This window comes from Manis javanica, chromosome 3 (genome assembly GCF_040802235.1).
Source record: "Manis javanica isolate MJ-LG chromosome 3, MJ_LKY, whole genome shotgun sequence".
NCBI lineage: Eukaryota > Metazoa > Chordata > Mammalia > Pholidota > Manidae > Manis > Manis javanica.
Window position 1 is genome coordinate 1851901 of NC_133158.1, and position 24909 is coordinate 1876809.

Sequence of the window (24909 nt, forward strand, 5' to 3'; positions counted from 1 at the left end):
CACAAAAGCACACCCACAGACGGACATAAACAGGTGTGCCTACGCACAACACAGGCTCTGACAAAGGCATGCTTGACAAGCGTGTACACATGAGTATACACAGACAAACGTGTCATGTCTGTGCCTTGCTTGGTGCCATCTTGGCACATACAGTAGACACGCATGCCCACCCAAGTCCACTGTACTCATGGAGGCATGTAGAGGTCTGCCCGGGTCCGATCCAGACCTCTGTATGGGGTGAATGTGACATCCATCTCTCCTGACTCCCTGAAGAATGTGGAACCTGGCCCTTCTCAATCACCTCCCGCACTGTATGACCCTCTGAGTCTCTGCTTCCTCATTGGGAAAAGGGGGCTGGCGATGCGAACTCCCCAGAGAGCCAGTGTGAGCTTACAAGACCAGGAACGGTGCTGTGCCCAGGGCAGGCAGGAGCAGACGCCCCTTGAATGCTTCTCCGTCAGGTCCCTGTTGCCGGACCCTCCCCCACCGCCCTCCTCCCCACACCTCCCCTCCCCTCCCCAGGCCTTCTCCTACCCCTTCTGAGCCTAGACCCCGCCAAACAAGTCCCCCTGCCCTGGGGCAGGGGCTAGACTGTCTCCAGTCTCTCTTGGAGGGTAAGGCGGGGTAGGAGGTGATGCAGAGTCAGCAGCTGGGGGATTGGGGCCACACCAGTCCGATTAGAAGGGCTGGGGGCTGAGCTGGATACACCTGTCCTTGTCTCTGATTGGCTCTTGGGAACCCCCAGCCCCTAAATCCCACTAAGCAGCCCCACCAGGGTGTGCGCAGAGCCAGTTGGTTGCCAGCCCTGGGGCCAGAAGCGTGTCAGGCAGACTAGATGCTGGCCTGAGCCTGGCTCTGGGGACCCCGTCCACCCAGGAGAGCCAGCTGACCACCAGCTCCTTCCCCGGCTGCTAGCACCATGGGGGCTGGGGCCAGTGCTGAGGAGAAGCACTCAAGAGAGCTGGAAAAGAAGCTGCGAGAAGATGCTGAGAAAGACGCCCGAACGGTGAAACTGCTGCTTCTGGGTAGGGCGGGCTGGTAGGCACCTCCACGGGCCAGAAGCCAGGGTGACCTGGGACACAAAATGAGCCTGTGACAGGCAGGGAATAGAGTGGGAGCCCTGGCAGGCCAGGCCAAGCCCGGCAGCAGTGCCTGGGCTCCCCAAGGCCGGGTGTTCCACGGAGCTCCCAGAAGCCCCCCCTCCGGAGAAGTGTGTGCCCACCACACTTTGTACAGGTGTGAGTGCAGGGCACACTGTCTGGGCTCCCTCAAGCCCAGGCCTTTGGCTTGGTGGGCCTGCTAGGCAGGGAACCCCACAATAGGGCTGCTCCCTGGGAAGGAGAAGCCACGGTCCTCCTGGGAGTGCGCAGCCACTACTACCCCTGATCTTTGACAACAGCCCTCAGGTCCCAGGGCTTTGTTGATGACAGGTCTGCAAACCAGCTACAGGGGGTGCGGGGGTAGAAGAGCCAGCAGGGAGTCATGCCACATCCATGTCCCATGGGCAGCGGCAGGAACCGGGCCGAGCCCTGGACGCACTGCCTCCCCTCAAGGGGAAGAAGGCTCTCCGGGGTCCAGTCGGGCAGCTGAATGTGGGCAAAGGGACCAAGCCAGAGAACCCCCAGAAGACAGAAGACAGAGGTTAAGCCAGACATCCCATTAACTGTGCCCAAGGCCCTCTTGCAAACAGGCTGAGAGGGGCGTCAGCTCTATCCTCTCTCCTACCCAGAGGCGCTCATTCCCTCTGAGCTGCTTGGAGACGTTCCCCTTGCAACGCAGGTGAAACGCAGGGGTTGACCCGGCGCGAACGCCTGCTGCGTGCGCTACCGGAACTCCCACAAGGTGGCGCCCCAGATAGTCTTTATTTTGGTCTCCGCCTATGCAGCCGACGCTCTGGCGGGAGGCGCCCCCGCGCCGCGGGGGTCGCTGACTGCCCCGCCGGCCCTTTTCTGTCACTCCCGCCAGAGCGTCCGGGCCTTACTTTGGAAGCGGGGTGAATGGAAGGATGGGACCCGGGTGTGGGCTGGTGCCCGGGCGGCCCCGGCGGCCTTGCGGGCCGGCCGCGCGGGGGCAGGTGCGGGGACGGGGCACGCGCGGGGCGGGCGGCGCCGCTCTGAGGGGGCTTCCTTCCAGGCGCCGGCGAGTCCGGGAAGAGCACCATTGTCAAGCAGATGAAGTGAGTGCCCCCGCCGCCCGGGGCCCCCGGGGGTGGGCAGCGCGCGCGCGGCCGCGTCCTTGCCCACCTGCCCGCGAGGCGCTCACCCCGCTCGCCCGGCCGCAGGATCATCCACCAGGACGGGTACTCGCTGGAAGAGTGCCTGGAGTTCATCGCCATCATCTACGGCAACACGCTGCAGTCCATCCTGGCCATCGTGCGCGCCATGACCACTCTCAACATCCAGTACGGGGACTCGGCGCGCCAGGTGCGCGGGGGGCCGGTCTGTTCGCGGCCGCGGGCCGGCCCTGCACGGCCGTGGCCAACCACCGCTCCCAACCCCCAGGACGACGCGCGGAAGCTGCTGCACATGGCGGACACCATCGAGGAGGGCACGATGCCCAAGGAGATGTCGGACATCATCCAGCGGCTGTGGACGGACTCGGGCATCCAGGCCTGCTTCGACCGCGCCTCCGAGTACCAGCTCAACGACTCGGCCGGCTAGTGCGCGCGCGCGGGCGGCCGGGGCGCGGCGGGGACGGGCGCGGCCCCCTGCCCCGCGCCCACACGCCGGCCTCCCGCAGCTACCTGTCGGACCTGGAGCGCCTGGTGACCCCCGGCTACGTGCCCACGGAGCAGGACGTGCTGCGCTCGCGCGTCAAGACCACCGGCATCATCGAGACGCAGTTCTCCTTCAAGGACCTCAACTTCCGGTACGGCCCCGCGCCCCGCGCCGTCCCCAGGCCGCACCCCGACCGTGGCGCGCCTCGGATCCCCTGCGCGCACAAAGGCGCGGCGCACGCGGGGACCCGTCCCTCGAGGCCTCCAGCCACGGCCTCGGCCGGCGGGGGGAACTCGAGGAGTGGGTTCAGGGCCCCCACCGCCCTGCAGGATGTTCGACGTGGGCGGGCAGCGCTCCGAGCGCAAGAAGTGGATCCACTGCTTCGAGGGCGTGACCTGCATCATCTTCATCGCGGCGCTGAGCGCCTACGACATGGTCCTCGTGGAGGATGACGAAGTGGTGCGCGCGCGGGCGGGGCTCGCGGGCCGCCCGGGGCGGAGGGAGAAGGCCGGGCGCCCCGGAGCAGCGAGGAGAGTGGCGGCCGGGCGTGCGACACCCCCGCCGACGGCCCCTTTCCTCCGCAGAACCGCATGCACGAGAGCCTGCACCTGTTCAACAGCATCTGCAACCACCGCTACTTCGCCACCACGTCCATAGTGCTCTTCCTGAACAAGAAGGACGTCTTCTTCGAGAAGATTAAAAAGGCGCACCTCAGCATCTGCTTTCCGGACTACGACGGTGAGCCCCCGCCTGCCTGGTCCGCCGCGGCCCCCGCGGCCCGGCCCCCTGCCCAGCCGCTCGCAGCAGCCTGAACCTTCCCTGCAGGGCCCAACACGTATGAGGACGCGGGCAACTACATCAAGGTGCAGTTCCTGGAGCTCAACATGCGCCGCGACGTGAAGGAGATCTACTCCCACATGACGTGCGCCACCGACACGCAGAACGTCAAGTTTGTCTTCGACGCTGTCACCGACATCATCATCAAGGAGAACCTCAAAGACTGCGGCCTCTTCTGAGGCGGCCGCCACACCCCTTGGTCTCAGTCCCCCGCGTGCTCCCCAGCACCCTCAGACCTCTCTGCGGCGCCCCTGCCCCCTCATCCACCCCAGCTCCGCGTCTGCGCTGCTGGCCCTGCTCCCCGCCAGGCCCCTCCACAGCCCCTCCTCACCCATTAATTCTCTGGACCCCAACTCCCAGGCCTCACTGCTTCTAAGTCCACCTCCACAATGTCTCTCAGCTGAAGCCCAGTTATTCTGGGGCTCAGGGATGTTGATTCGGTTCCTTTTTCTATTCACAGGCACCTGTGCTCATGCGGGCCCCTGAGGGCCTGTAACCCTAGCCACCTTCTATCCCAGCCCACAGAGCCCCATCACCCCCAAGACCCCTGGGCCCCACCAGCCACAAAGCCCTGAGCCCTGCTCCCTTGAGGCCCTGGCCCTGCCCCAGCCTCAGCCCTGCGTGGCTGCGCTGGCCTCCAGGACCCACCACAGCCAGCCCCAGCCGGGAGCGGCAGGCCTTGGGGCAGCTGGGGCTCACAGTGACTCAGCAGGCCCCAGCTGGCTGGTTCCCAGCAGCTCTCCTGCCCCAGGGGGCCTGTCACTCACCCGGTGGGTCTGGGCCCAGCAAACAGCCTCCCTCCCAGAGGTTCCTGAAGGGCAGCGGGCATGCAGGGGTCCCTCCTCCAGCAGCAGGGGTCAGGCCTGCTGCTGACCATCGGCTCATCCCAGCTTTAGCACCTCCATGTGACAAGTCTGACACCCGTCCACCCAGTGGCCAGCGACTGCCCTTCAGGGGTCCAAGGTGCAAGCCAGCTCATATAGATAGATGAATTAGTGGGTGAGGATGGGCCTGGGAGCCCCTGGGTGCCAGGGGGAGATTCAATCTGGACCCCTCCCCACACACCAGGCTCAGAGGAACCTCTGGTCCCTTCCCCCTTGGGCTCTGCCCCCTCTGTCCTTGGATGCCAGATCCATGTGCTGCTCAGCCGCCCACCCATGGTACTCAGGCTGGCCAGCCGTGGGGACAGTCTGCTGAGGGAGGGTACTGTTGACACCCAGCTGTGGCCAATGGTTGAACTGTCCCGAGGGGTGGCTGGGGACAGAGTCCGGCTCCTATCGATCAGCCACAGGAAGCGGAGTCAGGACGGGACGGAGGCCCAGGCTGTGCCCAGAGGGGTCTACCTCAGGTGGGGTCACAAGCCGGCCCAGATGACCCTCTTGACCCTCTCCCCTTTCCATTCAGGACCCACTCCTTGGCAGGAAAATGGGGGACCATGCGTAAACTGTCAGGGACAAAGGCCCCTGTCCCCGTACCCCTGCTCCGGACTTCCTCACCGAGCCCCGAGTCCTCGCTGATGCCCGCGGGCCAGGGTCTGTGCTGCACTGATGACAAGGCCAGGCAGGGCCTGATACACATGCCCCTTGGCTAGATGCACAGACTCAGCAATACACCTTTGCATGAGGCCCTGCCTGTCCTTTCCTGCGGGGGGCGGGGGGCGCTCATTATCACAAATCAGGGACATTTCACTCAGTGCCCCGTGCTGGACTGGATGTGTAGAGACCCAGCCTTTCCCAGGAGGAGCATCTGGCTTCACATGGTAGGGGTACTCTTGGGGGCATGGGACCAACTTGTGCCTCGAGGGGTTTGGGGGAAAGGGGCCATGGGAATATCTACAGGGACGATCTTGGGTGAAGAGGGAGTTCTGAGTTGAAACCAATCCTGGCAGAGATAGTAGGACGTATAAGGCCCAGGAACAAGGGCTTGTAAAGGGAGCTCAGTGGAGTGGCAGCAGGACAGGGTGACACAGGGTGGGGGACAGTGGGCAGGTGCCACCCTGAAGGCCTCCACTTCCTTGAGAAGCCCTTGAAGCTAGGATGTAATTGCAGGGCTGAAACTGGGGTGAGACCAAAGAGGCACTCACCTCAGGTGCAAAAGTCAAGGTGGTGCCAAAAAATTCAGTAATCAAGATAATATATTAATGCAATACTTTTTTTTAATGCAATAGTTTTAAAAAGCAAAATTCCTGCAAAAAAAATCCATGATGAACAAAATATCAAAATTTTACATAAAGACAAGACCCAAGAGAGCTCTGCGGAGCCATATTGGAGCCTGAAGCAAAAGGAAAATTGTCTGCTATGTATGTTCTTATGTATTTTTAATGGTCGCATTTTTTTTGCAGAACATTAAAGTAGTTCAAAAAATTGTAAGTAGATATGTTATAACTCATGATATTATTTTAAGCTTAAGTATTTTATTTATACTTAAAACAACTTGCAGTTTTATTTCCCCAGCTTTAATGAAAATAAAATCATCAATGATATTTTATAAATTTGCTTCTCGGGAAAAAAATAATTAAAAATTTTCATGGCAACTTGCATACAGGGCACATATTTTTCTGGGGGGCTGGTGTGAACAGGCATGGGGGAGGAGGAGAGTGGAGCTGGGGGGCCATGAGGAAGGCTTCTGTCCCCATTGCCCTAGGAGGCCAGGTTCGGCAAGGGGTGAGGCTCAGTGACGGGTCTGGAAGTGTACGGGTGGCCACGTGCCTGCAATGCCCCCGATCTGGGACTGCAGAGGCATGTTGAGTGGACTGCGTCTGGACCTTTGACTCTTGGGGGGAAGTCCAGGAGGCAGCCAGATCCCTGGCACTGTGCAGGAGGCAGCGTGTGGCAGCACTCCCTGTGTCCAGTGGTGAGCCTGACCTGAGGCGCCCAGAGCTGGGAGGGGAGGGTGCCCAGGCCTGAGCATGGAGGTGGGGGCACTGGATGGGTGAGGCAGTCCACGGCACATGTGGGCTGCCATGCTGGTGCTGCTTAGAGGATGAGTGGAGGATTGGCCAGGGGTCAGGACCCCCCACTGGCCTGGGTGGTCTCGGCCCCGCTGAGCTGGCTGCTCATCTCCACTAAGAACTCTCTGGCAAGCAGTTTGCTGGTGGGAGGTGAGGCAGCGGAGAGTGACAGTGGGATTGAGAGGGAAGGGGGACCAGACAGGAGGCTTTGAGGTGCTGGAGGTGGTGGGCTTGAGGGTGAGGAGCCGTGGGCTCATGGGGTCTTCCACACAGAGCCTTGTCTTGAAAGAAAGATGATCACTCCCCAGCCTTCCTGGGCAAGGGGCAGAGAGAAACCCACACCTTGCTAAGAGTCCCCTCCCACACACAGTTCTGGCCCCAGGGTCTGGGATTCAGGGCCAGATTCCGTGGACTCTGCCTGGCCTCAAACCTCCATTGCCAGCAAGTATTGGTGCCCTGAGTCTACAAGCCTGGGGCCTCCTCACCCTACTCAGCATACCAGTGCAATCACACCCCAGGGAGCAGGGTCAGGGGTGCCCAGTGCCCGATTCACAGTCCAGGGCAGAGGATTGGACAGCTATCCCAGGGCAGGCTGTCCCTCAGGGGGCCTTGCAGGTCAGGGGCACCTCTGGCCACCATGATCCCTGCCTGACGTGCAACCTCAAGGTGCCCCTGAGGGCCTGACAGCCTTCAGCTCTGGCTCTAGCGGGTCTAACCTGGTGGACGGTTAATGATGCTGACGTCAGGGCCTGGCCAGGCCTCCCTACAGGCAGTAGCACAGCCCATGTGACCTGAGCTCATTAAGCCGCTCCGGTGGCCAGAGAAGCTGGGGGTCAGATCTCGGGGGTGAGGGGGAGGGCATCCCAGGACTATGGGGGCACCAGTTTTGGGGACCTAGGCCAGGAGAGGAGCTGGACAGGAGGGTTTGTCTAGGGACCCCCTCTGCACTCCACGCCCTGTAGTGCGCCAAGAAAACCCCTGCCTGTGCCCAGTGAGGAGCCTCCTGGACACCACACCTGGCAGGGTGTAGTCCCAAGCCCATGGGCATGGGTTGGCAATGCTGGGGTGTGGAGGTGAGGACCACCCTCTCCTGTGAGACCTTGAAAAGACCCAACACGACTGCCGACCAAGTGTCCTGCCCTGTGCAGAGCCCTCCACCCGGGGACACACTCACACACGTTTCCCTGTGGCCCAGCATTTCCTCCTGCGGAGCGCCCTCTCTCTCCCCACCCTGGCATGTGCCTTTCTTCCCCTTGGCAGAGTCAAGCGCACCAGTTGCTTCTCCATCAGGCTTCTTCTGATTTGCGCCCTCCAGCCTGGCAGGGGCTTTGGATGACCCTTGGTGTGCGTTCGAGACGCTGCGTCTGGAGCGTGGGAGGGCAGCCCCGGGAAGTGCAGGAAGAGCCAGCTCCTCCCTGGGCTCGGGCAGGGTTCTCAGGGCTGATCTCCCAGCTGGGTGTTGAAGGACAAGTAAGAGTTCGCCAAGGAAGTGGGATGGGATGGGCAGCCGGGAGGGCAGAGGCACACGGGGAAGTGAAGGCTGGCATGTTCTGCAAATAGCAGGATGCGCTGGCCACATGGGCTGGTGGGGAGGTAGAGAGGCTGCCTGGGGAAGGAGCATGGTGGGAGGAGGTCAAGGAGGCCAGTGAGCATTAGGCAGGAGCCCAGAGCACGTCCAGGGGCCCTGTGGAGGCAGAGGCCGGGCTTTGGCAGGCCTGGCCGGGGAAGGTGGGGCCTCACTGCTAGGGCAGGCCTCGGGGCCCAGTGGGGCGGGGTGCTGGGGGGACTGCCTAGCTCAGGGCTGAGAGGGTGCGACTGAAGAGGGGGGCAGGAAAGCAGGAAAGCAAAGGGCTGCTGGGCCCCCAAAGTAGGGTCGTGGCCACCCCAGGACCCTGAGTTTCCCCTCCCGTGACTGGCAGCCTCCTGGGCCTGAGCCTCAGTGTCCAAAGATGGGGCAGGGGTGGGTGTGGGTGGGGTGGGGGCTCGACTGAAGGCTGAGGGAGGGCTGCCCAGCACTGCGGCTGCGCACGCGGACGTTCCCTCCAGCTTCTGCGAGAAGGTGTCCGGCCGCTCTCAGAGCCCTGTCTTGGCTGCCGGTGCCCGGCCACCATGGGGTGTGTGGGAGATTTGGCAGGTGGAAGGAAAGGCCTAAAGGTGTGTTAGCCCTGGCGGGGGCCCAGGCCTAACAAACAGGCAGCCCCTCCCCCTGCCTGGCTCCACCTGGCTTGGCCAAGGGACCCCACATCACACCTCCTCCTGGCCTCCCGCAGCCGCCCGGCCTCTGCTCCCTCCAGTCTGGACTGAGGACCCCACGACCCGCAGGCTGGGTGACCTTGAAGCCAGGCCTGGTCCCCAAGGCACTGCTAATGGGAGCACCTATGCGAATGGCTTCTGTGAACCGCTGAGATGTCCATAGCTGACCGGAGATCCGGCCTACAGCTCTCCTGACCCCGAAGCACGGGCAGGTTCCAAGCCCCTTGGAAGGCTCAGGATCGTAAGGGCCCTCCTGACCCAGGTAAGTCCTGACTCCCAGCCCAGGGCAGGGGAGGAGTTAGGCCTGTCCTCTGAAGGCATTCTCCTGTACCAGGGAGGGGGCAGACATGACACAGGGAGGTCCAGCTTGGCCAGGAGCAGCAGAGGCCATGGGATTAATCGGATCAGAGCGGAGAAGCATGGCACACAGCTGTTCTGGAACCCCCCTACTGCAGCTCACCCCCAAGGTCAAGGCCTACCCCAGCTCCCTACTGGCTGGGCCTGAGGGGCCTTAACACCCAACACCCACCTCTGGCCCCCAAAGCCTTCAGAAGGAAGCAGGCACGGGTGGGAGATGAGCCCCTGCCCCCACCCCCAAGAACAGGACCACCCTGAAACCCCTTCCCACAGGGCATGAAGTCCCAGACCCCACCTACTGGGGGACACAGCTGTCCCCTACCTCTTTAGAAATAAGGAAATGGGGGGCAAAGTTCAGCATGAGCCAAGCCCGCTCCCCTCCTGTGCCCACTGCCCCACCCTGTGTTCCAGCGTGAATCTCTTCTGAGTGCCTGGGGTGAAGACAGGATTTTTGCAGGGACCCCCACCTACCCTGCCTGACTCTGAGAGCCCCCCGCTCGAAGCACCCCTCTCCGGCTCCAGGGGCCCAGGGCCGAGCTCTCGGGCTGAAGGGGACCCTCAGAGACCCCGCGGAGAGTCCGTTCTGCCTAAAGCCTTCCCCACAAGCCCCAGCGGAGCCCCGGAGACGGGCTAGACCCCCGGGACCCACAGCCCCACCGGCCCGCGGCCCCCGCCTCCCTGCAGGCCCGCCCCTCTTCCGGCGGGCGGCGGGGATTGGCGGGCGGGGGCCGGGCCGGGGGCGGGGCCGGGCGCCCTTCATCCCCCGCGGCCGGGCTCTGCCTGGAGCAGAGCGGACGGCGCTGCCGGAGCGGATAGCCCGCGTCCCCACCGTCCAGGCAGGTACCGCCAGGGCGCCCACCGCGCCAGGGCTCCGCGCCGGCCCTGCCCTGCCGTCTGGAGCCGGGCTCTGGCAGCCCCCCGAGGCCGCCCGCCTCGGCCAGGCGACCCAACTCCGGCGCGCTCGGGCGCAGGGCTGGGGACCCGGCACTCAGGGCTCAGCTCCGAGCTCGGGGTGCTGTCGCGCCTGGGGGAGGCCCCTCGGGGCCTCGGGGCTCGCGGCGGGCCGGGCGGGTCGGGAGGTCGGCGGCGCCCGGGGCTGGGGCCGCGGGACGCTGTGTGGGGAGCTCGGCGGGGCTGGAGAGAGTCCCCGAGGGGCCTGGGAGGTGCCGGGAGCCGTCCCCGGAGCGCGGTCCCGACGGGCGCCTGACGGGCGAAGCGGCCGGCTGGCACGCAGGGAGTCCGGGTATATTTATCCCGGCTGCGCTGGGCAGGGGCTTGAGGGCAGGTCAGGCCAGGCTGCCCGAGGGGCCGCGGGGTACATGTTGGTCCCAGAGCCCGTGCCATCTGCACCCGGGCCAGCGGGCACGGCGGGCACAAGGCGCGCGTGGCTCCCGGGCCCGAGGGCGGGGCTCGGGGCGCGCTCCTGTCCACCCCGCCGGGCGGGGGTGTGAGCGGGCGGCGGAGGGCCCGGCCCGGGGCTGGCTTTGCAGGAGCCCGAGCCCGCCCCCGCCCCGCAGGCCCCGGGGATTGGCCGCAGCCGCTGCGTGCGTTTGTTTACAGCGGGGAGGGCGCCAGGGGCTGGGCCTGTGGGCGCCGCTCTGTCCCCCCGCAGCGCGCCGAGCGCCGGGCCCGAGGACAGGGCTGCGGGGACGAAGTCAAAGGCCCCCACGCCGCGGCGGACACCAGCCAGGCCCGTCCTATCGTCAGCCAGCCAGGCCTGTTCTTACTTCCGTAACTGCCTGGGGCCACGGGCTGCCTCTGGAAGAGGCCCGGGACTTTCTACCCCTCCTGCTTAGTACACCGGCTGGCCCAGGGGCTCAGGTCCTCCCGGGAGGGAAGCGAATCGCTTGGAGGCTCACAGTCTGGAGCACAGACAACTGGAGCGATCCAGGGTCAGTCCCATTTTGAGGCCCGAGTTCTGCCCAGCCGGGGAAGGCTTCCTTCAGGAAGTGCCGGGAGCTGGAGGAAGCAGGTGCCCTCTGGCTCCTCCCCAGGAGGGCTGGAGCTGCGGGTTGGGGTGCGGAGGGCCGCTGTGCCTCTCGCCAGGGGGAGGGGAGACCTCCAACTCTGTTGTACCTGGGCCCGCAGAGCCCCTGCTCTCACAGGCTTCCCCGGCCACCCTCTGTCCAGTAGTGGTTCCTTCTGCCCAGGACAGAGCCCCAGGCCCGGGATCCAGGTGGCCAGACCGCGAGAGTTAGCAAGCAGCCTTGGAGCCTGGGCAAATGGAGTACCTGAGGCAGGACAGGACAGGCAGGGTGGCTCATGGTCTCTGGTTGGGGTCAGGGAGCGTTTCTGAGTCGAGCTGAGGGCACCAAACGTCTGGGCTGGGCATGTGGACAGGTGCTCAGTTTGAGGGGAAACGTTTTCAGGGAGTGGTTAGCCTCAAGGCAGGTACAGTTTTGGCATCTGTGCACACAGAGAGCTGGGGTGGGCTGGCAGCCAGTGCCATGGCAGGACAGGGCCCCTGCAGGATGATCTAGTGCAGACATGGCCGCTCAGAGGGGACCCCTCACAACAGGTGAGCTGGGCTGGGGATTTGCCAAGGGCCTTGAACCCCTTCCACTCCTTTGACAACATTTACTGAGCACCTACTGTGTGCCCTGTGCAGCCCTGGTCTGCTGGGTGGAGGGCTGGCCTTTGACTCTGGATAAGAAGACAGATGGGGGCGCACTCCAGGACCAGGCGGGGCTTCTGGGGGCCAAAGGGAAGGACCAGCTGCTGGGGCAGGAGGGGCTTTCCGGCCAGCGACCTGGGGTGGCTTAGTTTTGAATTTCCGCTCTGCGGGCCACGTCCTGTACACAGCCTGTCAGCCAGCACGTCTGCACACGTGCGTGGCCACTGGTGTGGGGGTCTCTCCAACTGCCCATCACCTCCATCCTCCATGCATCTTTCTCAGTCAATGGGGAGACAAGCTGGCAGGGACTTTCAGCTTTCCGGCTCTGCCTGGCACTGTGGCCCTGGGGCCCAGTTACGCCCTCTGAGCCCCCGGACCGAGCTGATGGGGTCTCCCCTGCTCTCACAGGTGCACAGGAATCCTGTGGCAGCCTTCCTGGGGCTCCTTGGGGGCCTTGCGTGCCTGTCCCTGCGGCACCTGTGGGGCCTGCTGCCCTCCCACCCGGGCCCCCGGCCCCCTCTCCCCTTCCCACTCTTCGGGACTCTGTCCCTCCTGGGCCGTCTCGCTCTCTCTCTCTTTCTCCATCCAGCTGTCCATGACTGTTTGGCCACCTCTGGCTGGCTGGCCGGCCGGCTGGCCCCAGGTCTGCATGTCTCCCCGCATCTCTCCGTATTCCCCTCCGTATCCGCGGGTCTCTCCCCATGCCTCGCGCTTTGCCTGTCTGGAGGGGTGGGCATGGACTCACTTATCGGCTGCGTGTGTGCTCTCTCCCCCTCCTCCCTCTGGACGGCTGCTCTCCTCCGAGCTGGGCTTGCCTTCACAGCCCCCCATTGGGGTCCCCGATGAGTCCTGAGCTGCCCCAGGCTCTGGCTTTCTTTGGGGCCAGAAGTCCGGCTGTCCAAATATTTGGCTGCCTCCAGGGGATTCCAGGTCAGCAGGGAGGAGGATGGGCTGGCTGGCTCGGGGTCTCCCCTGCCCCTGGGGGGCCACAGGCATGTGATGTCCTATCCTTTGCCTCAGCTGGGCCCCGGGCAGCACATCCCTCTCAGCAGGCTGGCAATGGGGGTAGGGGGCTGCTGCTGGTCCTGGCCTAGCCATGAGGCCTCCACTGGGGACAGCCTGAGCAAGAGGGGAGGCCTGGGTGTCAGGGGCTGGGCTCAGCCCGAAGCATCTGTTGGGTGTCTAGAAAATGTACCCTGTCACAGGAAGGTCCACCTTCCGGCCCCAGCTGGGCCCCTTAGATCCTCCTAGTCACTTCCGGATGCCCAGAACACAGCCACAGGGACAGACACCCGGGCCGGGGAGCTCTGGGGGAGACAGGTTGGTGTGGCCTGTACGTCAGTGTTCTGGGCCGTCTGCCGTTCTCTGGATGTGCCCCCTCCGGCGTGTCACCCCCTCCATACCAGCTGGGCGTTGCCACACATGAGACACTTACCCACTGGGGTCAACAGGGGATGTGTACTGGGTGTGGGGCTGGGTCCAGTGGGGTCCAGACTTGAAGTGGTGGGTGTGGGGGAGGGGCGAAGGCTGTGTTTCAGGGCCCTCCCCTGCCCTGGACACCCTCCCACAGGCCTATTCCTAGGCTCCTGACCTCAGCAAGCAGCTCCTCACCAACCCCTGTGGCTGTGTCTTGGGAACATACAGGTCAGACCCACGGGTCTAGTTTCCCTGTTGACTGACAGTTTGACTTAGGAGAGTGTTTTCCTTCTGAAACCTGGAGAGGCAGGTAGGCAGAGGGGTGCCAGGCTGGGAGACGCAGGTTGTCTTAGCCCAGGAGGGGAGTGGTAGGGATGGGTGAGCTGGAACTGGGGGAAGCCCTCTCCCCTGAGCCCCCAGGGGTGAACACAGCGCACCCTCCAGCCAGGCCATCTGCCCCCCCGGGATCTGGACTGAGGCAGGGCTGCCCAGGCAGAAGAAGCCTGGGGGCCGTGGCAGCAAGCTCTGCGCGGCTGGGCCCACAGGGCTGATGGGGGTGCAGAGTGGACACCTCCCTGTGACCAGCTGCTCCTGCGGGCCCGCATTGCCCCTGAGCCCTGGCGGCTCCCGGCTCCTGATCCTGGGAGGGGAGGGGTGCTCCCGTGGCAGCTGATGTGGGCTGTGGCCCCATGGTGGCCTGGATTCCTAGGCCTTGGCATCTTTAATTAGCCAAAGTCGACACCTGCCGAGGTGTGCCTGACGAGTTCTCGCCCTGTGATGCCCGTGTGGGCGAGTGTTGCTCTGGCCCCTCCTGGCCCTTATCTCTCAGCAGAGCAAACAGGCCCCAGGGCAGAGGCCTGGGCCATCGATTTCCTGCCTGAACCCAGGCTGTGCCCACAAAAGATGCCATTCTGGTGACCTGCCCAAGGCCGCAGTGATCTCCCCATCTGGAGCCTGACCCCTCCTGGAAGCCCATGGCCTGCCTAGGGGGCAGAGGCCCGGGGAGGCTTCTTACTCTGTGCCCAGCTTTGGCCACACCCCAAGGAGCCCTGAAGGGCAGGGGACTCTGAGGCCCTGAGTGGGGACACCCTGCCCGCAACCACAGTGAGGCAGGCCAAGCCAGGCCTCAGGCTGGGTGCCCACTCCGGCCTCCCCACACTGCTCAGGGTCAGCTGGCAGCCCTCCTTAGGCAGGGGCTCTCCCTTGAGTCTCTGCTGACTCCCGGAGACCAAGTGGCAGGTGGCAGGCCTGAGGGATAGGAGCTGTCAGAAATGGGCTTCCAGCTCAGGGAGTGGCTGGGACTCCGCACCACCAGGCCAGCGCTGACCTTCACCCTGGTCCCCCAGCCCCTGGCTCTGCCAGGGGTGGAGGTCCAGACTCCCCGGCCTGGCCTTCAGGGAAACTGCCAGACTTGTCGGAGGTCACAGAGCCACATTCTACCCTCACAGCACAGCCTCACCTTGGGACTCTGACCCATGCTCTGCCCTCTGCGTGAGGCCCTCTCTCCTATTTCCATACCTGAGGGACTCCTACTGGAATTTCAGAACTGGCTCCCTCACTACCTCCTCCAGGAAGCCTTCCTTGATGCCTCTCTCTCTCTCTCTCTTCCCTATTTTGAGTCCCAGCATGTGGCTCCCTCAGTTGCACCCCCATAGGGTGGGGAATGTATTTGGGGCTTTTGTCCCTTCCAGATCAGAAGCCACTTAAGGAAGGATAGTCCATGTCCTTCCTGGGTTCCAGGGCCAGCTGCCAAGCCCCAGTACTGACTGGCCCTGAAGGTCTAGGCCCGGGCCCTGCTGGGGGATGGGGAGCCCGGAGCCAGGGCCTCAGGTACCTTGGCCATGGCCGTGCTGCGGGCTGTGGTCTCCCTGGACGCAGTGCCTGGCTGCCAGGGGAGGATACCAAGTCAGAGAAGGGCGCTTTGTCCAGGCCGCCTACTCAGCCCACGCTGAGGACCTGTCCCAGCCTGCCCAGGGTGGGAGGCCCAGCCAGGGCAGCCCCAGCTGACAGCCTGCACAGCGGGTCCTGGCAGGGGTGCTTACGGGGGGGCTCAGGGCAGAGGCTTGAAGGCAGGCTGACCTCAGGGCCTCTGGTCCAGGGGAGGGGGCATGAGAAGAGGGGCTCCCGTTGTCACAGCCCTGACTGGGTGGGGCCGCAGGAGGGAAAGGTTCACGCCAGCATGACCGGTAGGAGAGGCGGGCTGGGGGCCTGGGGCTGAGCTCCGGCTGGGGGCGTGCCCAGGGCAGGGGCGGTGGTCCTCCAGGGTCAGTCCTGAGCAGACCTGAGACCTTCTGGAATGGGGAAGGGGGATCGAGGGCAGGATTCAGGGTTCCTGAGCAGAGGGAGTGCCATGGCATCCTGGCCAGGGCTGAGCTGACTGGCCTGGCAGCGCCGCCCCACCCCTGGTCTCCGCTCTCGCCCCATTTCTCCTGCTGTCTTGTCTGGCCTTCCGGATGTCCTTATGGACCCTGGGGGCACCACACCCAGGTACCTTCTGGGCATGTGGTAGGTGGCTCCCAGCTCTAGGCATGGGAGAGGGGCCAGTGAGCTGTCTGGGCAGTGGGCAGGGTTGGGGGAGGAGGAGGAGAGGAGAGGAGCTGGCTCCTTTGGGACCCAGCAGAACCACACTGGGAGCAGGGACAGGACTGGCTCAGGGGCCAAGTGAGCTGGGCGCCTGGCCTGGGGCTACGAGGCACGGGGAGTCTGGTCAAGGCTCCGCTCCTGGAAAGTGGGCACCCAAGGGTGAGGGGTTCCCTCACACGGAAGGGGAGGTTGAAGGTGAACACAGCCCAGGGGCCCAGGCAGTGTGCAAGGGCCGAAGGACAGTTTCCTGGAAGGCCCCCTGAGGGCCCTTCGCAGCCAGACAGGCAGGGCCAGGTGTCCAGCCACCCAGCACTGCCCCAGGCCTCCTGGCTCCGGGGGTGTAGCCTCTGCGCCTGCTGTTCCCAGCGCCAGCTCTCAGCCCACAGAGGGCCCTTTGTTCTGGCGACTAGCAGTGCCCGCCGGGCGGATGGGAACAGGGCCCACAGCCCTCACCCTCTCCCAAGGCCTCAGCCATCGGGCAGAGCCATTTCTAGGCTGGCTAGGAGGCCCCTGGCACACAGGGCCAGCACAGGAAACTGTCTCCCAGCATTAATGTTGGGGGGGGGTCAGCAGGGCCCACCCCCAGAGGAGGGCCTGGAGACCTGGGACTCAGCATGCCAGGGTCCTGGCACCAATGGGCTCCAAACTGAGGTCAGCCAGCCAGCCCTCACTTCACAGTTGGGGCAACTGAGGCCCCAACAGCTTGCCTGGGCTGCTGCGGTGGTGGGCGGGGCTGTGTACTGGCTGAGGTGTCCCCTCAGGATGTCCCCAGAGGCGGGTCTCAGGGAGGCAGTGCATGGAGCCTCCTAGCACGCGTGTGCTGAGTGACCTGGGGGCACGCTACTGCCACAGACTTCCCGGGGGAGCAGAGACACCAGAGGGCCTGTCCCCTCTGCAGACCTCTGACCGTTGGTGGGAGAGCCAGTGTCTTGGCAGCCCTGGCCATGGAGGCCCCTCTGCAGACGGAGATGGTGGAGCTGGTGCCCAACGGCAAGCATGCGGAGGGGCCACTCCCAGTCACACCCACGAGGGCAGGTGGCCAGAGGTGAGTGGGACAGGGAGCCAGGAGGGGTGTGGCGCGGGTGGGGGCTGGAGCTGAGCTCCCGTCCTTGCCTGTGCCCACAGGGTCGAGGGCCCTGGCCAGAGCTGTGTGGAGGGCGAGGGCTTCCTGCAGAAAAGCCCCGGCAAGGAGCCGCACTTCACTGACGTGAGCCGGGCAGCCGGGGCAGCTAGGGGAGCCTGGGCACCATACTGAGCCTCTCTGGGTGGCCAGGGAGGCTAGGGGGCCGTGAGGGGGGTGCAGGCGCCCCTCGCCCGCTGACCCCCCACTCACTCCGGTGCTGCAGTTTGAGGGCAAGACGTCATTTGGGATGTCGGTGTTCAACCTGAGCAACGCCATCATGGGCAGCGGCATCCTGGGGCTCGCTTACGCCATGGCCAACACGGGCGTCGTCCTGTTCCTGTGAGCGTCCTCCGCGGGCCCACCATTCCCCTGCCCTAGGGCCCAGGCTGCGGTGGCCAGGCCCTCACCCCCACCCCCAAACCAGCCACGGCCACACAAGGATGCCTCCGTCCCAGGCAGACCACTGCGAGGACCACATGGGGCCAGCCTGGCCAGCCTGCGTCTATCTCTCTGGCATGTGTCCCCGTGGCAGATGAACCCTACGGCCGGGCCTTGTGTGGGTGTGTGGGTTCCACCCTGGGAGCTCTGTCCTGCAGCCAAATGGGAAACATGCTGGCTCTAAGAACTCAGGGCCCCACGTGGGGTCAACCTGGGTGGTGGCCACCACACTGGGGTCTGCTGAGCTTGCATCCACACCTGTCAGGGGTCCAGACACCTGAGTCACAGACCCTGCACACCCAGGCCTCTGGGCTCGTGGCCTGCTGCCCCCCGGGGGAGCCCCCAGAGGCCTCCTTTTGTCCATCTCCCCAGGTTCCTGCTGACAGCTGTCGCCCTGCTTTCCAGCTACTCCATCCACCTGCTACTCAAGTCCTCAGGAATCGTGGGTGAGCCTTGGATCCGCCTGCAGCAGGGAGGGGTGGGCTGCAGAGAGCGCACCTGACTCTCTTGTCTGCCCAGGCATCCGTGCCTATGAGCAGCTGGGCAGCCGGGCCTTTGGGACCCCAGGAAAGCTGGCGGCAGCCCTGGCCATCACCCTGCAGAACATCGGAGGTGAGGCTGGCAGGCAGCCCCGCGCAGGCAGAGGGCAGGCGGACAGTCTGAAGGCCGGCCAGTCTGGCTGACCCTGACGCCTGCTCACCCCTCTCCCCCCAGCCATGTCCAGCTACCTGTACATCATCAAGTCCGAGTTGCCCCTTGTCATACAGACCTTCCTGAACCTGGAGGAGCAAACCTCGTGAGCCCCAGGGCATGGGAGGGCGGGGTGGGGGCGGGAGGCCCTAGGTTGGCACCCCATGTCCCCCACTGGCCCTGGGAGCCAGGTGGGGTGGTGGGAGAGATGAGACGGAGCCGGCTGACACCCAGTCCATGCGAGTTCATGGAGCATCTTGGGGAGCAGGGGTGGAGGGTGGGAAGTGGGGTGGGGGTGCTGGGGAAGCCCGTGAGCGGCCTGCGAGCACAGGAGGGCCTGAGAGCTGGGGCTTAGCTCTAAGCGCCTGCTGCTCCTGAACTTGCCTGGGCAGTAGCCCCCCCATGAAGAAATTAAGCCTGTGGTGTCCCAGTTGCCCATTAGCAGTGTAGCCACCATGAGAGCATCTCTGTTTTGGGGCGGGGCAGAGCAGACAGCTGGGCCTGACCCCAGTCAGCCGAACCCCAGCAGGCAGAGGGCCACGGGGCGGGCAGCCAGGACTCTGCCCCGGCCCGGGGCCTCTCCCAAAAAGCTCAGCTGAGCTTCCCCTTGAAGGAAGACCACCTCCCCCACCTTTTTAGTACCTGCACTCCCTGCCCCTTGGGGTGTGTGTGGGCGGCAGGATGATCGAGACACAAGTGCGGGAGGGACCGCAGGGGCCGGGGCTCTTGGCACACCCGAGACCCCCATGGAAAACACCCCAACCCACCCCAAGCCCCAGGGCCCACCCCCCGGGGAGGCTGGACCCACACCTGCATGTCCCCAGAACAGCAGGGGCATCGTAAGGGGTCCCACACCAGGCTGAGTGCCTGGGCCCTCCTCCGCCAGGAGAGTGCTGGAGGGTGCCCACCATGCAGATGGGCATCGGGAGACTCAGGGCTGTGGACAGGCACCCTTCAGAGGGGCACTGTGGCACCCTGTGACCGCAGCAGTGGGGGCGCATGCAGGCAGGCGGCCCACCCGAGGCTGAGCTGGACCTGACCTGGGCCCCCTGCCGCCGTCCCTGCAGGGACTGGTACATGAACGGGAACTACCTGGTGATCCTGGTCTCCGTCTCGGTCATTCTGCCTCTGGCGCTGATGCGGCAGCTGGGTGAGCACGTGGCCGGCCCCTGGGGGTGCGGGCAGCAGGCGGCAGCTCACAGTCCCCCGCCTCCCCCCACAGGCTACCTGGGCTACTCCAGCGGCTTCTCCCTCAGCTGCATGGTGTTCTTCCTCATCGCTGTGAGTCGACCCCCGCGCCAGTCAGGGGGGGAAGCCGGGTGGGGAGGCAGCGCCTCCAGTCCTTACCCTGCACCAGGGGCTTCCCAGGCAGCCCCGCCTGGCCCTGAGGCCTCGCCCTCCCACCCCCTCCCAGGTCATCTACAAAAAGTTCCACGTGCCCTGCCCACTGCTCTCCAGCTTGGCTAACAGCACGGGCAACTTCAGCCTTGTGGAGGTCAGCAGGGAGGAGGCCCGGCTGCAGGGGGAGACTGAGGCCACAGCCTCCTGCAGTCCAAGCTACTTCACACTCAACACGCAGGTGCGCATGGCTGACGGCACGGGCGGGGCCGGGGCGGGGGTGGGGCGCCGCCCTGACGCAGCCCTGTCCCCCCAGACGGCGTACACCGTCCCCATCATGGCCTTTGCCTTCGTGTGCCACCCTGAGGTGCTGCCCATCTATACAGAGCTCAAGGAGTAGGTGTCAGGATCGGGGCTCAGCTGCCGTACGCCGTTTGGGAACTGGACGTGCTCCTGAAGGGGGGTTGACAGGGGCCAAGTCATTTATCGGAGAATTTCGTGGCTGCATGAGGGGCGGCTGGGCAAGGAGGAGGCTCCCCTGGCTACCTGCCAGGGGGGCCGCAGGCCTGGGGAGCCTCCCCGCGTGGCCCAGCACAGCGCCAACCCCCCACCGCCCGCAGCCCCTCCAAGAGGAAGATGCAGCACATCGCCAACCTGTCCATCGCCGTCATGTATGTCATGTACTTCCTGGCTGCCCTCTTCGGCTACCTCACCTTCTACGGTATGGCTGGACCGTGGGGGCAGAGGCGGAGGCCAGGCTGGGGGGCAAGGGGCTGGCCAGTGGCCATGGCACCCTGCGCACCACAGGCGCTCACTAGGTGTGTGACGCCTGACTGTGCCCGCAGCTGTGGAGGTGAGTCTGTGGCCGCTCCCCACAGTGTCAGGGTCCGCCCAGGCTCAGAGCCCAGCCCCTCCCCGGGCCGCCTGCTGACCACCCTCCCCGCCTGCCACAGCCGGCGTGGAGTCCGAGCTGCTGCACACCTACAGCAAGGTGGACCCGTTTGACGTGCTGGTGCTCTGCGTGCGCGTGGCCGTGCTGACGGCAGTCACACTCACGGTGCCCATCGTTCTGTTCCCGGTGAGCCAGCGGGAGGTGGCGGGTACGGGCAAGGGCGTGGGGGGCCCGAGGCGGGAGGGGGGCGCTGCCGGGCGGATAACTTGCCGCCCACACCACCAGGTGCGCCGCGCCATCCAGCACATGCTATTCCAGGAGCGGGAGTTCAGCTGGCTGCGTCATGCGCTCATCGCCGCTGGCCTGCTCACCTGCATCAACTTGCTGGTCATCTTCGCCCCCAACATCCTGGGCATCTTTGGGGTCATTGGTGAGGAGCTGTCCCTACTGTGTGTAGAGGCAGGGTACTGCCCCAGAGGAATGCCCTTCTGCAGATCCTGGCAGGCCCCCGAGCTCGTGCCCTACACATACGTGATGGCTGCCAGCCATGTGCAGAGGGTGGCCTGCTAAGGTCTTGTCCTCACGGCTATTTTAATCCCTTTTGAGGGCTCAGAACCATAACCCAGTTCCCCTTGCTGTGGGGGAGGGTGAAGCCCAGGGGGTCAGGGGCCTCCGCACAGGATCCTGGGTCCTGTCCCTATTTCACATGTGAGGAAACTGAAGTCCCCAGAGACCGAAGGACAGAGTCCTGTGGCTGGTCAGTGGGGGGCTCGGGTCACCCCAGGACCGAGGGACTGGAGGTCTGGTGCTCGGGCCACTGTCCCATGCCAGTCAGACTCTGAGCTATAAGGTCAGACAACTCTGAGACATCCTTGGGGGAGCCCATCTCGGGAGGCCGACTCCCCAGCCAGATTCTGCAGGGACTGACACTCAGACCTCGGGCTGGGTATCACAGCGATCATAAGCGGTTCTCTCCGTTCCCTATGTCCGAAATCCAACTCTAAATGAATTAAGCAGAAAGAAATGTATTGGCTCAGATAATGGAAAAGCCTTCAGGAATGGCTATACCCAGGAGCCCAGTACCCACAAGGCTTCACCTGTCCTCCTGGCCTGCATTTCCTCTTTGCTGGCTTCATTCACTGACAGATTCCTCTGATACCGTCAGTCCTGGTGGACAGAGAGCAAGGGGAGGGGCTGGTGGGCTCTCCAGGGAAGCCCAAGAGCAGATTCCCCCCGTGAGAACGCTCGGTCTCGCTGGAGAGCCCAGCCCTCGACGTGAGCCCACGGTGGCCATGCCTTGCCCCTCGCAGGTGCCACGTCTGCCCCATGCCTCATCTTTATCTTCCCTGCCATCTTCTATTTCCGCATCATGCCCACTGAGAAGGAGCCCGCGAGGTCTACCCCCAAAATCCTGGTGCGCGGGACCTGGAGGTCAGTGGGTTGGGTGGGGCTGAGGGGGCTGTCCTGACCTCCATCCGACCCTGACTTCTGACCCCACAGGCCCTTTGCTTTGCTGTGCTTGGCTTCTTGCTAATGACCATGAGCTTGAGCTTCATCATCAGTGACTGGGCCTCAGGGACGGGCCATCACGGAGGGGGCCACTAGGACGCCCCCATCCCATTTTCCCTGTCCGGAACCTGGAGCCCCAGTCCCCGTCAGGGGCAGCTGGGGAAGGAGAAAGATGGGGCAGTAGGACTGCATTTGGCCCTGCCCCACATCCTCTCTGTGGAAGGATTCTGTTAGAGCTGGGACCAAGGCCCTGCCGCCCGAGGGGCTTCCTGAGCGGGGGGAGCAGGTGAGGCTGTCCCCCTGCCCCCTCCCTGCTGCCCCAGATCCCAGCCAGGCCCCTTAGCGCCCTTAAATGGATGTATACACTGAGGCCCAGCAGTCAGCAGTGGCCTCCTGAGGTCACACAGCCTGCAGGGGCACAGAGAGCTGGAGCCCAGGCCCGCAGCCCTGCACCCAGCCTGTAGCCCCACTGCCGAGCCACAGTCCGCGCCCTGGGCTCCTGCCCCCCAGCCTGCCTGCCCTCCCTCCTGTTCCCTGGGCCCAACTGAGAGCTTACCCCCTCCTCCTCCATCCCTCCAGCAGCCCCACACTGAAGCTAGCAGTTTCTTTTGAGGGAGACACTAGCACAGGCACCCCCAAGGGCCCTGCCCTGCCCCTTCACCAGCCCCGGGGAGGCTGGGACTCCCCCACCGGCCTGGCCACGGCTCACATTCCAGGGCTGGGGCATGAGCCTCTCTTCCTGGGGCCGAAGCCCCCAGGACCAGTCCGGGCAGGGGTGGAGAGGCCTGCAGCCCCTTTTATAAATACTATACAGAAGACCAGCTGTGTTTTATATTCTTGAGCTGCACGGTCCTTGGGTTCCTGAAAAGTGGGGTGGGAACTGGGACAGGAGCAGTGGGGAAAAGCCCTCCTGCCTCTCTGGGATCAGGCTGAGGACAGGGCGCGTCCCCTACCCTTCCCAGCCCCCTCCCAAACCACACAGTGGCATGCTCAGACCCGGCTCTGGGCCTGGGCCAGGCTCACACAGACCTGCTTTCTCACGGGGCGAGGTGGGGAGGAATTAATGAGGCCCCAGGAAATGGGACAGAGAGAGGCCTCCGGAAGGGAGCAACGTGAGGCGCATCCCCCAGCAGCTCCAGGGAGGGTCTGAGCTGGGGGCAGCGAGCCCCGCAGAAGCCCTGCAGAAGGCCCCCTGTCCTCCCCTGGCTGCCATGTCGACCCTGTCAACTGCTTGAGTCGGGACAAAATCCAGGGATCTTGTGCCCTGTCAGGCTGGCCGTTTAGTAATAGTAAACCCACCGTGAATCAGGTGGGTCAGTGAGAGCTCGAAAGTGGGGCCCTGAGGCTTGGCAGGGGGAGTCCAAGGCAGAGCAGAGGCTGCAAGGGGGCAGGGCAGCCCCAGGTGCCCTGGCCGCCAGAGACTGGGTCGCTGCCCATTGCCCAGGGCAGGCACAAACCAGCTGGGACCCAGTGGGACAGAGCGGCCAGGCCTTGGCACCAGACCCTCATTAGGAGAGACCCCGGCTAGGCTGCTGGGGAGATAGGCACAGGAAAAATCCAGTTTGCCCTGCCAAGACGGCTGCCAGCTTGGGGAGCCCCTGCAGAAAGAAATTCCTTAAGCTGGTGGCTGCTAGGCGCAAGGCAGTGCCAGCTGATCCTAGGGGGGCTTCCTGAGCCCGCATCCCATTGGCCCTGGGCACCTGACCCCAGCCTGGACTCACCCGGAGCCCATGGCCCCAGAGAAGAGCCGGACACCAGCCTGGAGGGGCTGCAGCCCAGGGCGAGGAGCGGCTCTCTGGCATCTCTGGCTTCTTTCTCATTGGAAGGGGCCATAGTCCTGCATGGGACCCTGGGCTCTGGGGAGTGTGGGGCACTAAAGGGCAGAGTCCATCCCGCTCACAGACCCTGGGGGTCTTTTCTCACACTACCTCCCTCTAAAGAAGGCTGCAGGTCTGGCCACAGGACTGCCTGCGTTGTCTCAAGGCCCCAGGCCTGGATGCTGGCCTCTCAGACCAGGGGTGCAGCAGTTCCCGGCACCCCGCACACACACACAGCTGGGGTGGAGGAGGGACTCGAGCCTGCTGGACAACATCGCTGCCTGCCTGGCAAGGTCTCCTTTGGCCTGGCCCCTAGGCAGGTTCCAGGGGGAGGGGGAAACGATGTGGCCACTACACTGTACCCAAAAGCCAACCAGCCACATGATTGTTTAAAAATGAATATTTCTTGTCCCTGGACAATATTTCTTGTCCGAATAATGGCTTGTCCCATTCGGCCTCCGTGAGGATGGATCTGTAGGCCCTTGGTCATCGTTAAGCTTCTTTGTATGTTTGGAAGAATTTCCCAGGTTTTTTTTTTTTCTTCTCTTTTGTTTTTAAAAATCTGCTCTAAAAAAAAAGTGCTCTGCTTGGAATATTAACAAGCCCGAGCAGTGAGAAGTCTAGCACGGAAGTCTTCTATACGTCGTCACTGTTTTCCTTGTCAATGCTTGTAACAGAAACATCAGCTGATGTAGGGAAGGAAAAAGGGCCAACGCTGGGCCTTGGTCTCCCTGCGCAGCGGCTGCCCTGTCTGCAGCACCCTCACTCTGTACCCATGCACACATTCACCGGTCCACGGGAAAGGGGCTCACCCACTCATTCGACGAGGATTTCTCAAGATTTCCCGCATGCCAGGCACTCTCCCGGCAACTGCACACACAGCAGTGAGCAAAGTGAAGACCCCTGTCTCCCGGGAACTTACATTCTAAGTGGGGCATTGGAATCGGACCTGAAACACGAAACATAGGCCATTATATCGCTGGTTAGAAGGTGATCAGGTCAGTATTGTGGGAAGGAAAACTGGCAAGCTAAGGGTGACAAGGCGGAGGGGTTAGGAAGTGGGTCGCCGTGGGCCTCACCCAGAAAGGGAGGTTGGATCAGATTTGGAGAGAGAGGAAGCCAAGGATGCCTGCAGGAGGGACCCGCTAGCGCAGAGCCCTGAGGCAGAACGCGCCTGGTCTGTGGCAGGGGATGCCAGGAGGCCACGTGGTTGATCATGAGTGAGGCAGGAGCGGGTAGAAGGGGCGAGTGGGGCTGGTGGCAGGGTTGTGTTGTGGGCAGGTGTTGTGGGGTCTTGTCAGTCACCGTACAGACTTCGGGTGAGCGCCAGGGCAAGGTCCTGAACAGAGGAGGGGCAGGATCCACCTCTGTAGCA

At 64.0% G+C, this 24909-nt stretch overlaps 2 protein-coding genes across 13 annotated transcripts; both read left to right on the forward strand.

The window, feature by feature from the left end:
* Positions 1 to 523: 523 nt before the first annotated feature.
* Positions 524 to 4323, forward strand: GNAT1 (G protein subunit alpha transducin 1). Of its 5 annotated transcripts, XM_036994396.2 has the most exons (8): positions 524 to 1025; positions 2134 to 2176; positions 2282 to 2423; positions 2502 to 2659; positions 2740 to 2868; positions 3047 to 3176; positions 3302 to 3455; positions 3543 to 4323. In XM_036994396.2, the coding sequence occupies exons 1-8, from the start codon at positions 920 to 922 to the stop codon at positions 3731 to 3733; spliced, it is 1053 nt and encodes a 350-aa protein (XP_036850291.1). In that variant the 5' UTR covers positions 524 to 919; the 3' UTR covers positions 3734 to 4323. The 5 variants fall into 5 exon arrangements, with proteins under 5 accessions (XP_036850291.1, XP_036850290.1, XP_036850288.2 ...); XM_036994395.2 differs by having other exon boundaries at positions 2282 to 2659; XM_036994393.2 differs by having other exon boundaries at positions 910 to 2423; positions 2502 to 2868.
* A 5499-nt stretch (positions 4324 to 9822) lies between these two features.
* On the forward strand, positions 9823 to 24127 carry SLC38A3 (solute carrier family 38 member 3). Of its 8 annotated transcripts, none has more exons than XM_036994389.2 (16): positions 9823 to 9950; positions 16626 to 16772; positions 16853 to 16934; positions 17074 to 17189; positions 17661 to 17734; positions 17808 to 17900; positions 18003 to 18084; positions 19046 to 19128; positions 19201 to 19259; positions 19393 to 19557; positions 19633 to 19712; positions 19937 to 20169; positions 20270 to 20394; positions 20494 to 20638; positions 21519 to 21639; positions 23658 to 24127. In XM_036994389.2, the coding sequence occupies exons 2-16, from the start codon at positions 16672 to 16674 to the stop codon at positions 23848 to 23850; spliced, it is 1752 nt and encodes a 583-aa protein (XP_036850284.1). In that variant the 5' UTR covers positions 9823 to 9950; positions 16626 to 16671; the 3' UTR covers positions 23851 to 24127. The 8 variants fall into 8 exon arrangements, with proteins under 8 accessions (XP_036850284.1, XP_036850285.1, XP_036850280.1 ...); XM_036994390.2 differs by having other exon boundaries at positions 9859 to 9954; XM_036994385.2 differs by lacking the exon at positions 9823 to 9950 and adding an exon at positions 10609 to 11006.
* The last annotated feature ends 782 nt before the right edge of the window (positions 24128 to 24909 follow it).